The sequence below is a fragment of the Scyliorhinus canicula genome, chromosome 8 (genome assembly GCF_902713615.1).
Source record: "Scyliorhinus canicula chromosome 8, sScyCan1.1, whole genome shotgun sequence".
NCBI lineage: Eukaryota > Metazoa > Chordata > Chondrichthyes > Carcharhiniformes > Scyliorhinidae > Scyliorhinus > Scyliorhinus canicula.
Window position 1 is genome coordinate 161,765,825 of NC_052153.1, and position 14,270 is coordinate 161,780,094.

At 41.6% G+C, this 14,270-nt stretch overlaps 1 protein-coding gene across 1 annotated transcript in view; it reads right to left on the reverse strand.

Annotated features, from left to right (window-relative positions):
• Positions 1 to 14,270, reverse strand: part of slc30a5 (solute carrier family 30 member 5) — a 48,153-nt gene that overhangs the window by 9,123 nt on the left and 24,760 nt on the right. The window contains exons 5-10 of the mRNA XM_038805598.1: positions 10,011 to 10,098; positions 7,075 to 7,162; positions 6,898 to 6,974; positions 4,730 to 4,900; positions 3,553 to 3,841; positions 1,323 to 1,531 (exon numbers count right to left, since the gene is read on the reverse strand). Of these exons, the coding sequence (XP_038661526.1) occupies positions 1,323 to 1,531; positions 3,553 to 3,841; positions 4,730 to 4,900; positions 6,898 to 6,974; positions 7,075 to 7,162; positions 10,011 to 10,098 (922 nt within the window). The remainder of the gene's footprint in view (positions 1 to 1,322; positions 1,532 to 3,552; positions 3,842 to 4,729; positions 4,901 to 6,897; positions 6,975 to 7,074; positions 7,163 to 10,010; positions 10,099 to 14,270) is intronic.

A 14,270-nucleotide genomic window follows, 5' to 3' on the forward strand; every position in this document is an offset into this window, starting at 1 on the left:
CCATGTGGAGTTTGCACATTCTCCACATGTCTGCATGGGTTTCACCCCCACACCCAAAGATGTGCAGGTTAGGTGGATTGGCCATGTTAAATTGCCCCTTAATTGGAAAAAAAAAAATTGGGCACTCTAACTTAAAAAAATAGATGGTTTATAGGATCCTTGGGTTTATAAATAGAAGCATAGAGTATGTACACTTCTACAAATCATTGGTCAGACCACATTTGGAATAGTGTGCTCAGTTCTGGGCACCTTATTTAAGGAAAGATGTTAAAGCCCTAGAGAGAGTGCAAAGGCAATTTACTAGAATGATACCAGGATTGAGGAATTTTAGATACAAGGAAAAATTAGAGAAATTGGGCTTGTTCTCCTACCAGCAGAGAAGATGGTGCCACGGTGGCTCAGTGGTTAGAACTGCTGCCTCACAATGCCAGGACCTTGGTTCAATTCCAACCTTGGGTCACTGTCTGTGTGGAGTTTGTACATTCTCCCAGTGTCTGTGTGGGTTTCCTCAGGGTGTTCCGGTTTCCTCACAGTCCAAAGATGTGCAGGTTAGGTTATACAGGGTTATGGGAATAGGGCGGGGTGGACATGGGTAGACTCGACGGGCCAAACGGTCTCCTTCTGCACTGCAGCGATGGACAATAAATGCTGGCTCAGCCAGCGACGCCCACATCCCATGAACAAATTAAAACGTCAGTGACGAGGGGTCACAATTTCAAGATGTCAGCAAGAGAGCTGGGAATGATTAGAGGAAAACCTTCTTAAGAGTTGTATGGAATTTGGAATGCGCTGCCTGGGACAATGGTGGAGGTGAATTCCATAGGCAGTTTCAAAAGAGAGCTGGATATATATTTGAAAGTGATGAATTTAGAGAGATACGGAGGACTGGGGTAAGGGACTAGCTAGGTAGCTCTTTCGGGAGCCGGTGCAGACAAGATGGGCTGAATGACCACCTTATGTGCTATAAAATTCTATGATTCTAAAACTCTTTGATGCCAAGCTTGGACAAATTCTGTCTTGATGTCAAGGGCAGTCACTTTCACCTCTCCTTGAGTTCAGCTCTTTGTCCATGTTTGGATCAAGGCAGCAATGAGGTTAGGAGCCGAGTGGCCCTAGTGCAATGAATGCCAATATTATTTCACAACACAAAATTTAAAAGAGCAAAGTCAATTTACGACCAAGGCTCTGTAACCCAAGCAAGATTGTGGCTCATGCATTAGTATCTTTATCAAAACTCTATAATGACATTTCTTTGACAAAACGTTTTAAAATTTCTGAACATTTAAAGCATTAAAAAGAAAATATGTAAACATGAGACTCACTAGGTTAAGACAGAGAAAGTAGAAGATCTGTCTCGAGTCATACTCTTCCAAGATTTGCTTCAAAGATTCTTTGATAAACCTGGGCACTGACTGAGACGTATGCTGTAGAGCATCACCCATAAAGTTATACAGTGGGGTACCTTCAGGTGAGTAACCAACTAGAGTACCCTTTTGGCCTTTCTTAGAAGGTGAGGATAAGATGATGGCAGCTGGAGAGAGAGAGAGAGAGAAACATAAATGAGTATGTATTCAAAGTTTTGACTGTTTGCATATTTGTCCCTTTTTCAATTTCTCTAACATTTAATGTTCCTATTTCTGTAAGCATCATGGAACATTGATAAAGGTATTAATAGAAACATAGAAAATAGGAATAGGCCATTTTTTTCCTTTGAGTCTGCTCCGCTACTCATTATGATCATGGCTGATCATCAAGTTCAATACCCTGATCCTGCCTTCCCCCCTATCCGTTAATCCCATTAGCCAAGAGCTATATCTAATTCCTTCTTGCAATTACACAATGTTTTGGCCTCAACTTCTTTCTGCGGTAGCGAATTCCACAGATTCCCCACTCTCTGGGTGAAGAAATTTCTCCTCACCTCAGTCCTAAAAGGTTTACCCTTTATCCTCAAACTATGACCCCTAGTTCTGGACTCTCCCACCATCGTGAACATTCTTTCTGAATCTACCCTGTTCGAATTTTGTAAGTATCTATGAGATCTCCTCTCACTGCTCTAAACTCCGAGTATAATCCTAACCAATTTAGTCTCTCCTCAAATGAGTCTTGCCATCCCAGGAATCAGCCTAGTAAACCTTTGTTGCACTCCCTCCATAGCAAGAACATCCTTCCTCAGATAACGACACCAAAACTGCACACAATACTCCAGATATGGCCTCACCAATGTCCTATACAATTGCAGTAAAACATCTCTATTTTTATACTCAAACCCTCTTGCTACGAAGGCCAACATTTAATTTGCCTTCTTAACTGTCTGCTGTACCTGCACGCTTACTTTCAGCAACAGATGCACGAGGACACCAAGGTCTCGCTAAATATCCACCTTTCAATTTACACGCATTCAAATAATAATCTGCCTTCCTATTTTTGCTACCAAAGCGGATAATCTCACATTTATCCACATTGTACTGCATCTGCCATGCATGTGCCCTCTCATTCAGTCTGTCCAAATCCCGCTTAAGCGTCTCTGTATCCTCTTCATAGCTCACCCTTCCACCCAACTCTGTCTCAGCTGCAAATTTGGAGATAATACATTTAGTTCCCTTGTCCAAATCATTAATTTATAATGTGAACAGTCGGGGTCCTAGCACAGATCCCTGTGGTACCCCACTAGTCACTGACTGCCACTCAGAAAAAGACCCATTTAGTCCAACTTTTTGCTTCCTATCTGCTATCCAGCTTTCCATCCATTCAACAAAAGTCTCAGAGCTCTTCAAAAACAATTATTTAGATGACTATTCCATAAACAATATAACCAACAAATCTACTTTTTGGAGAGTGCTGTTTGAGCGAGGAATACGGTCAGGAATTCGGCATCGGACTATAGCTATATTTGATTTTACGTGCTAATGCACAACAAGAACCATTTTACAGAAGTGACATGCCTGAAGTTCATGAATTTTCCCTAGTGAAAAATCTTTTTGTTCAGTTATACAAATGGCTGCGCTCAAAGGAAAAATTAACAGATCACATTAGTTAATTTATATCTAACTAATGGCTTTTGTGCAGGTATCCCTTAAAACATTAATCAACTCAATCCCCTTTGCAACTTAAAAAATGTGGAGAACATTTACAAATTGGGGATATTATTCAATGGAATTCAGAAGGGTAAAGATGATCTAATAACATTATACAGAATTAGAAAGATATTGAAAAGGATAAACAGTAAATGATTGTTTCCACTGGTGCAATATTAAGATAGCGAGGACACAATTTAAGGATGCTTACTGGAAGATAAAGGGGTAAAGTAAGAAGAAACGGTTTCACACAGGAGCTGATATGACATGAAATGCAACATGGTTATCGAGGTAGGGAACATACCAGCATTCTAAAGGAAATGGAGTAAGGGTTGAGAAAGGAAATGTAAAGGAACGACAAGGAAAGGGAGGGAAATTAAATTAGAATGAATACCCAAAACACAGCAACGGCACAACAATAAGCCGAATAGCCTCATTCTTTGCCAAATTTATGATTTCTTAAAACAAAAATACTCACCTAGTATGAAGAAAATGGCACTAACTACCACTCCACCTGACAATACATGTTCAGTGCTGTGTTGCAGGGTTTGTTTGTTGATTACACGTAGCTGGTCAGTTATTGGATGGGTCCAGAAGTTAGCTAGCAGTAAGGCTCCAGAAAAGACCAGAACTGAACCATATTGTGCACACTTTGGAGCTTCCATTTTGGCTGAGCATATGGATTCCACATAGAAGTCCAATATCAATACGCAGAATATGACAGTCCCAAATGGCATGATAAGGGAAGACCAGGACTCTATTTTACTCTATAATACAAAAAAGGTATCTAATAAGGGATGTTTCATTATGTATGTTGCTATAATAGGTCAATGTTCTAATTATTATTCACTGTAAATTTCAATGGTAATATGCTACACAGAACTTATTATTCACATCACTAGAATAGTCAGTTTAATTAACATAAATTAATGTATTTGCATTCTGAGAAAAGCACTCTCAAGAACAATGCAGCCATTACTTTAGCACACAGGCATTTAAAACCAGTCAACAACCCAAATACACAATATTAATAGAACATAGAACAGTACTTTAATAGCATTTCTTAATAGGATTGATGGGTATAAAAATCTTAGATGCAATTTTAATTTGATGCGTTGAGTGTAGCAACCTTTTAACTTGCGGTTGTTGCAAAGCACAGGAAAATACAGGGTGTACTTTAGTTCATTTGGCCAGTTTAAACATTGGCACCTGGGAAATGTTCACTCGCATAAATATCTGTTCCATCTTTTCTTAAACTGTCTACACGGTCACTTGGATAGTCTACTCTCCATAACAACATGTATTATGTGTGGCATATGGGTTTTGGCAGCAGTGGGAAGGTTTGGCAGCAGTGGGAAGGTTGGGCAGGAGCAGATGATGCTGTGAAGTATTAAATAAGTGGTAATGGTAATTTTGTAAAATAACAGGTTTAAAGCTCAGCCCCAAGTTGAACAGGACACCAAGGTGACAGACATCTGGCTAGCCTGTTTGAAATTGTCAGTGACAGGGAGGAGAGCTTATGGTGCAGAATAAAAATGATGTGCAATTTGTTTTAAGTCATGGCAGCTCGTTGTGTATAATTTGTCAAAGTGAACAAACTGTTTTACGCAAACTGGTAAAAGCATCCGTAGCTGCAAGAGCACTAAATATATTACCTCCGTAGTTGCAGTTAATATGACTACCCATGGAAACAATAACACTGTTGAAGTTAGAGTAGATAATGTGTGCAGGCGTTTAGCTCCACCGACATCCACAGACAGCTTTCTGGAGGCTGTGTGAAAGCCAACTTTGAAACACAATGATATCACCAGTAATAATACCCCACCCTGAAAGAGACAATGCAGAAGTTAATGAGATGGTGAATGTCCATCAACACTGTTCTTTCAAAAGGAAATGCATTTTGCAAATAAAATCTCACTGGTTCAATTTGTATGTTTCTACTTTAGAAACAAATGCTCTCTAACTACCTTTAAAATACCTTTGGAAGAGTAAGAGACAGATTGGACTTGAAAGGTCAACTCGGTTTCTCTCCCAATGTAAATCTCAGCTTTGAGAAACCAGTTAACTGGTATGTACGGGGAACCATTTTGGGTTAATCAAGTGCTTCTTCTGAATGGGATAGTGTCTGGATGGGTTGTTCCATACACCGGAAGAGCAATGGCATAAATCCGCATACCATCATTCTGTCAATTGTTTACAAAACTATCTTGCCACAACAAGATTTTTCTGCCATGGAGCTAGTTATTTAAACAGCTGGAAAGAACTACAGATACGCTTCACCAGATTTATTCAATATACTGCGACTGATCTGTGACAGTCAACATCACACATGGAAAATCATATTTTAACTGTGGTAACAAAATGGTCTCCTATTATAGATTGAATGCACTGCTTTCATATTCATGGTGATGAAACATAACCATACTTCTTCGAGAGGTTACACAGTGTGAGATTTCATCAAGAAGAATGAAAACTTTGGACTCCACGAGCAGGAATTTATATCAGTTTTCGAGACTCCATGTTGGGACCAAATGGAAGTCCCGATGCTGCATTTGGTGGGAGTTAGACTAGGGAGCTATTTTCATGGAGATAGCCTCCAAATTGGCTACTTCTGCACATGCCGTCCAATTAAGGATAATGAGTGAGCTGTCGATGCTGCTGGCACAGAGGGCTGTTGAGCAAGGTAGGTGCTGCTGAGAGAGATAGGAATCTCAGTGCCCACAAGTGCAAAAGTAATCATTTTACATTGGGAAAGGCATCAGGTACAGCCCTTCTCTTTGGGAGAAGAGCTTCCAGCTCCAATGGGCTCCTGGACTGTTGCAGGGAGGCTGCCTTTATGAAGCTGGCAGCCTCTGCACGAGTGGCAGGGGGTCACTGCCGCTGAGGCTGGAAATTAGCCCTATTTGGTGCCTTAACTACATAATTTACTGCCTGCCTCCATGATGCTGACAATTGTTCCACATTCCTGCCTGTGTTGGAGGACATCCCCAGCAATAGGAATTAATTTCAAAGATGTCCAGACATCTGTCCTATTTTCCTGGTCGCCTGCCTACAAACCCACCACCATGGGACTGGTAAAATTTGCACCATTAATATAGAACTGACTTCATTTGCAACGGTACTGGCAGAAAACACAGAGAAACATTAAAAAATAATAGGGATTAGGAAGGAACAAAAAAGTAGGCTGGTTACAATTCGCACCAAACTTTACCTAAACTCTTTAGATAACATTGAATATTCCACACACAATATTGAAATTGTAAACTTTTATGTATTCTTTAAACACCAAGCTTCAGGTCTTGGGAAAAAGTCATTTGTCATAGAATTTACAGTGCAGGAGGCGGCCATTCGGCCCATCGAGTCTGCACCGGCTCTTGGAAAGAGCACCCTACCCGAGGTCAACACCTCCACCCTATCCCCATAACCAGTAACCCCACCCAACACTAAGGGCAATTTTGGACACTAAGGGCAATTTATCATGGCCAATCCACCCAACCTGCACATCTTTGGACTGTGGGAGGAAACCGGAGCACCCGGAGGAAACCCCGCACACACCGGGAGGATGTGCAGACTCCACACAGACAATGACCCAAGCTGGAATCGGACCTTGGAGCTGTGAAGCAATTGTGCTATCCACAATGCTACCGTGCTGCCCAGTGAACTGTCCACTGTTAGACTTCATTTGACAATTTTGAACACAAATTTAAAAAGTGTAAAATGCTAACTGTTTGAAATATTTCAGAATTGACTAGATTAGGATGACAGCCCGTAAACTTGATCGAATTGTTAGTCAATGCCATCCGTGCTATTACAGGAAAATTACCTTGTGGTCTGCTACCCCAAGAAGAGAGATGACTGTATACAGTGCATGGGTTAAAGCACTGTCATGATGTCCCTCAGCTACAAAGTAAAATTAAGTTAAGGAACCAACATAGCATGGTTTAATACTGCCTAAATAACGGAGTCATATTTAATCTTTATCCATCAGCGGAAAGGATACGGTGTTCAGCCATCTTGGCCATCAGGTCATCATTGTCAAACAATAACAAACATATGACAGCAATAATGAAGAATGCAGCTCCTCTTGTCTATTGATTGGGGAAAGAAAGTTATTAAAATATGAATCTTACTACAAGCAAAACAAAGTTGTAATGGGGCAAAACCACTGACAAGTGTTTTGTGCTCAGCTAGTTTGCAGTTGCTTGGAATGGTATGTGTGTGGGCTTCAAGTGAGGAAAGGCTGAGGAATGACGATGTTATATTGTCATAGGTAAGAATTCAAACTTTTGGGTGCCCAAATGAAAATTAGCCATATGAACAGCGTTCAAGGATACCTTCACCTTCAGAAAAATAATGAGGAAGAAAAAATATTCAAAGGAAAAACACTATCAAATATATCCACCCCTGCATAGCTCAGAAAATTTGCAAATTGAGATGGATCTATTACTTCAACAGATTGAGCGAGCTGGAAGCCCCTCAATAAATTACAAGACAATTATCAATCAGCAAACACACTGACATCATAAATTGTGCTCAAAGCATGAATGCTTTATGTTATGTGAATTCTTCAGTTGGGGGCTATCTTGAAATTTGAAACAAGTCTTTCAAAGAAAATAAGATGAAGCGTCACTGAACTTGAGAAATTTTGAATTTAGCAGGACAGCAAATTGTAATGTCTTGTTCAAATATATTCATGGCTAAGAAACAGATTTTTCAGCTCAGTCAAGGGACATGGGGAGCTGGTGGAAAAATAGATTTGAGGCTGAAGATCAGCCATTACTGCAATGAATGTCAGAGCATCTCAAGATTTTCACTATAGAGGATACAAGTAACATCTGTCAAAAAAAAGCAGTCAATCAGGAAATGGAAGGGAGGGAGGAGCTCCTGAAAATTAACAGGGAAGTTGCATTGAGCAATTTGTTGGAGCGGTGGGCTGACAAGTCTTCGGGTCCTGATAGCCTTCATCCTAATCTTAAGAGAACAGGTTAGCGAGATAGCTGATGCAAAATAAAAATGGAAAATGCTGGAAAAAGCAGAACTGGCAGTATCTGTAGTGAGGGAAAGTTAACATTTTGAGTCCGCATGACTCTTCTGAGCTGAAAAGAGGTAGAAATCATAGAATCCCTACATGCACAGGAAGCCATTTAGAGTACTGCGTACAGTATTGGTCTTATTTAAAGATGTAAATACATTAGAAACAGTTCAAAGAAAGTTACTAGACTAACTAAGCGAAGAGTCGTCTTATGAGGAAATGTTGCTCAGGTTAGACTTTTATCCACTAGGGTATGGAAAAGAGGCGGCCTGATTGAAAACTTTAGTGTTTTGTTGATTCTGGGTGTTAAGAGTGTAGGTGGTGAGTTGAGATAGTATTGGCTTTGTTTGACTTTTGTATAGTAAAAATCCCTCTGTTGTAAACCATGGAATCGTGAGGCTTTCTTCTTTAAGTAACTGGGACTTCAGATTTATTAAAAAAAATATTACTAGTCTCTATTGAGATCGCAACAGGACCCTATAGTATCTGGCTGCAGAAATAACACAATACCCATAACTACAACTGTTAAACCTGCAATTGATGATTCACACAGTTTATAATTGGCTTCAAAAAACAAAGAGCTCTTTGTACTGAAATATCCATAAGGAATGAAGAAAATGGAATTCATTAACTTAGTGTTTGGATGATGCATTACTCAACCTTTGCTCACACACAATAGGAGTTCTCCGATTACGTTATATGTGGTTAGAATTATTCACTCTGAATTACTAGATGGAAAACTAATTAAAGTGTAAACCATAGTATCATAATCAATTTTAACATTCATATTGCAATATAGTACGCAAGATCATTATGATCATTAGTGGTTGGAGAATGATCTAATTACGGAGATACAACTATTGAAAATGAAAATTGCTTATTGTCACGAGTAGGCTTCAATTAAGTTACTGTGAAAAGCCCCTAGTCGCCACATTCTGGCGCCTGTCCGGGGAGGCTGGTACGGGAATCGAACCGTGCTGCTGGCCTGCTTTAAAAGCCAGCGATTTAGCAGAGTGTGCTAGAACTTGTCCAACACATTAAATGCTCATCCGATCAGTCAATAAAATTTCAAAGATTTAATAATTTGGCAATCTCTCATGATTCTATTTTACTTAATTATTTTACATTTAGTTGGTTGCTGAACAGGTACGGACCAAAGCATGTTAATTCATTGAAATTATCGAACGTGCGTTAGTTGAAACAAATTAATTCACAGAATTTATATTGTGTGCACTGTGCAGAAATAGTTCATACCAATGACAGATACCGATTAATGTGGGATTTATCTTTCTTTCCGGTCTAAAATAGGATTAAGGCACAACCATTTTACATGAGTTAAATTATCTTCAAGCATTGATAAACTTGCAATTCAGAAAACAGGCTTTATTGGCAACCACCATGAGAATATTGGAATATTTCAAAATGCCAGCTAAAATTACTTTCAAGACATTTTTATTGTTGCTCTCATAAAATGTATTTTTCAGGCTTAAATATTTAATCCCTGCAGTAAATTAGTCAAATATATCAAGAATAAGGTTCTCCACTGTTGTGTTTTAAATTTAGTGTAATTAATTTAACAGTTTATTAAATTCAGCACAGATACATTTGCTCAATTAAAATTAACTCCAGGTCTCAAAGACCCATTTTCTGGTATGTACTACCCTTCTCTGTTTATAAAAGTAGAATTTTAACCAACTTAAACAAAGTATTAACCTCATTCAGAAATGTTGTTCAGCAAAACTAAATGCAGTATAAAACTGTTTCAGTAACATTGTCTATTTATCTTGCCAAATTTATCTAAAAAGATACAGCATTTATTCTCTAAAGGAGAATATTTTTGAGAACAATATTCTCCATACTTTTCAAAGAGAATATGCGCAGAATTTCAGAGTGATGCACAGTACCTTTGCTGGGCCTCCATCAGAGCTTGTGAACAAAACACCAAGCAGTGAAACGACAACAATATCACTATGTTCAAACAGAAGCACTGTTCTGTCAAGAGAAAATAGAAGGGAGCACATCTTTAATATTTCAAAGGCTTTGATTATCTTCAGAACAGAGGAGTTCCACATCATAGTGGTGCACCAATACACTGCACCACAGAGCAGTGTAACAGGATCAAATACATACAATATTACAAAAGGATAAGGTCTATGGATTCAACTGGATTATCGTAGAAAAGCAGTGAATGAAAGCAAGGACCCTTCCCCCACAGGAAGGAAAAGAGTCATTGCAAGAAAACCTAAAATCAGCACTTGTACATTTACTTGTGCTTGCTAAACAAGAGGTATTTGTAAAAACCTGCAAGCAAGGTGATCGTCCTAGAGCAGGGACAGATGCATGGCATAAGATGACCGAGAGCAGACCTGGGCAAACTATGGCCTGTGGGAGATTTTGATCTTGCAAATTACTGTGCCAGGAATTAAGCACAGTAAATGAGTGAAACATATTTGAAATACAAACCAACTGACAAATGATATTCTTCCTCTTGATTCTTTTAAAAATGCGTTCATGCCTTATTATCTTACTGCTACAAGTGTCTAAACGACTCTCCTTTCTCTCACAAGCAAGCATACAATCCGGTCACGTTTGAATCTAGTGCTCTGCACTGCAGTGCTCAGGATCTCAGAATGCAGCCCAGAATCATGGCTCAGGATGAATGATGGTTGCTTTTCACCCACGCCCCTGTAAGGATGACCTCTTTGTGACATTCCCAGAACTTTCCTGACAGATGTTAGGGTAATAGAATGAGCAGAAGCCAAGCAGTATGTCAGACCTGTCAATGAGGGCACCACGGTAGCATAGTGGTTAGCACAATTGCTTCACAGCTCCAGGGTCCCAGGTTCGATTCCCGGCTTGGGTTACTGTCCGTGCGGAGTCTGCACGTTCTCCCTGTGTGTGCGTAGGTTTCCTCCGGGTGCTCCGGTTTCCTCCCACAGTCCAAAGATGTGCAGGTTAGGTGGATTGGCCATGCTAAATTGCCCATGGTGTCCAAAATTGCTCTTAGTGTTGGGTAGGGTGCTCTTTCCAAGATTCGATGGGCTGAATGGCCTCCTTCTGCACTGTAAATTCTATGATTCTAATACATTTACCATGTACAGACCGCCTGCAGAATGGGAGTTTGGACACAACGTCAGATTTACTATGTGTCAGTTTTCTAGCACTACACCTTTTTGCAAGCATTATTCCATATGGGTATCCATGCCTCTGCTATTTCTTCCTCAGATTCTTTTTAAAACTTTTTTGACATTTGATTAATTTATTTAATATATCCCGTTTTATGTTAAATGCACTTATCTCACTACTTAGCTCAACATATACTGCCATGTCCACTTATTATATCTCCCTGATAAATACCAAAGCAAAATGTTTTAATATTTCTCCCATTTATTCATTATGTGGCACTGTTCCATTCCATAACCGTCCTTTCCATCCCATCCTTCCTCTCTTTAATTGATGCACTGGTAAAATATTATACTATTTAAAAAAAATGTTTCTGACATATTTTCATGGTTCCTCTTTGACTTCCTAATTATTTTTTCACTTCTCTCCTAAATTGCTTGGTGTTCTCTCATGGTGCTTCTTAAGACAGTCCCTTGGAGTTGGGGATGACCTGTGTCCACATTAAAAATCTGTTCTCTGGTGACAGCGGAGTCCAATGCATGAACTATAGCCTCTGTCACAGGTGGTGCAGACGGTGGTTGGAGGAGCGGGCGGGTGGGTGGCCAGGTTGCCACGCGCTCCTTTCTCTTTGACACTTGCCTTCAGCTTGCTCTTGGCAATGGAACTAGAGGTGTTCAGCTCCTTCTCAGATGCTTTCCCGCTATTCCAGGTGGTATTGGGCTAGTGATTCCCAGGTTTTGGTGGGGATGTGACACATTGTTTTTTAAAAAAAAGGAGGCTTTCACGGTGTCCTTGAAGCACTTTCTCTGCACTCCTGGGGCTTGTTTGCCGTGTTGAAGCTTCTAGTAGAACACTTGTTTCGGAGGTCTAATGTCAGGCAGGTGGACTATCAAGACCAAAGATACAGGAACAGAATTAGACCATTCGGCCCATCAGGTCTGCTCCGCCATTCGATCATGGCTGATATGTTCCTCATCCATTTTCTCCTGCCTTCTCCTCTCTCGCATGTGCCATGAGTTGCCCCCGGCACTCCTTTCTCGTGCCGTGCTGCGGGTCGCCCCCGGCGCTCCTCTCTCGCGCGTGCGGTGAGTCGCCCCCAGCACTACTTTCTCGTGCCGTGCTGCGGGTCGCCCCTGGCGCTCCTCTCTCGCGCGTGCTGCGGGTCGCCCCCGGCGCTCCTCTCTCGCGCGTGCTGCACGTCGCTCCCGGCGCTCCTCTCTCGCTCGTGCTGCGCGTCGCTCCTCTCTCGCGCATGTTGCGCATCGCCCCCGGCGCTCCTCTCGCGCGCGTGCTGCACGTCACCCCCAGCGCTCCTCTCTTGCGCGTGCTGCGCGTCATCCCTGGCGCTCCTCTCTCGCGCGTGCTGAGAGTCTCCCCTGGCGTTCCTCTCTTGCACGTGCTGCGAGTCGCCCCCTGGTGCTCCTCTCTCACGTGTGCTATGAGTCGCCCCATGTGCTCCTCTCTCACGCTGTGCACGTCCCCTGCTGCTCCTCTCTCATCGCTGTGAAAGACTCCATGCTCTTTTTTTGCTCACTCTACAGCACAGAAAACGCCCTTCGGCCTATCGTGTCTGCGCTGTTCAAAAACACCCACCTAAGTATTCTATTTCTATTTCCAGCACTTGACTCATGTGTTGGCATCACAAAAGCACATCTAAATACTTCGTAAATGTTATGAGGGTCTTTTCCTCCACCACCCTTTCAGGCAGCGAGTTCCAGACTCCCATCACCCTCTGGATGAAAAGGCTTTTCTTCACATCCTCTCTAAACATAGTCAGCACGGATTTGTGAGGGGTAGGTCTATAGTCAGCACGGATTTGTGAGGGGTAGGTCTTGCCTTACAAGTCTTACTGAATTCTTTGAGGAGGTGACCAAGCATGCGGATGAAGGTAAAGCAGTGGATGTAGTGTACATGGATTTTAGTAAGGCATTTGATAAGGTTCCCCATGGTAGGCTTATGCAGAAAGTACGGTGGCATGGGATAGTGGGAAATTTGGCCAGTTGGATAATGAAATGGCTAACCAATAGAAGTCAGAGAGTCGTGGTAATTGGCAAATATTCAGCCTGGAGCCCAGTTACCAGTGGCGCACCGCAGGGATCAGTTCTGGATCCTCTGCCGTTTGTGATTTTCATTGATGACTTGGATGAGGGAGTTAAAGGGTGGGTCAGTAAATTTGCAGATGATATGAAGATTGGTGGAGTTGTGGATAGTGAGGAGGGCTGTTGTCAGCTGCAAAGAGACATAGATAGGATGCAGAGCTGGGCTGAGAAGTGGCAGATGGAGTTTAACCCTGACAAGTGTGAGGTTGTCCTTACAGGGTTAACGGTAGGGTTCTTGGCAATGTGGAGGAGTAGAGATCTTGGGGTCTATGTTCATAGATCTTTAAAAGTTGCCACTCAAGTGGATAGAGCTGTGAAGAAGGCCTATGGTGTGCTAGCGGTCATTAGCAGAGGGATTGAATTTAAGAGCCGTGAGGTGATGATGCAGCTGTACAAAACCTTGGTAAGACCACATTTGGAGTACTGTGTGCAGTTCTGGTCACCTCATTTTAGGAAGGATGTGGAAGCTTTGGAAAAGGTGCAAAGGAGATTTACCAGGATGTTTCCTGGAATGGAGAGTAGGTCTTACGAGGAAAGGTTGAGGGTGCTAGGCCTTTTCTCATTAGAACGGAGAAGGATGAGGGGCGTCTTGATAGAGGTTTATAAGATGATCAGGGGAATAGATAGACAGTCAGAGACTTTTTCCTCGGGTGGAACAAACCATTACAAGGGGACATAATTTTTAAGGCGAATGGTGGAAGATATAGGGGGGGGGATGTCAGAGGTAGGTTCTTTACCCAGAGAATAGAGGGGGCACGGAATGCACTGCCTGTGGAAGTAGTTGAGTCGGAAACATTAGGGACCTTCAAGCGGCTATTGGATAGGTACATGGATTATGGTAAAATAATGGAGTGTAGATTAATTTATTCTTAAGGGCAGCACAGTAGCATTGTGGATAGCACAATTGCTTCACAGGTCCAGAGTCCCAGGTTCGATTCCGGC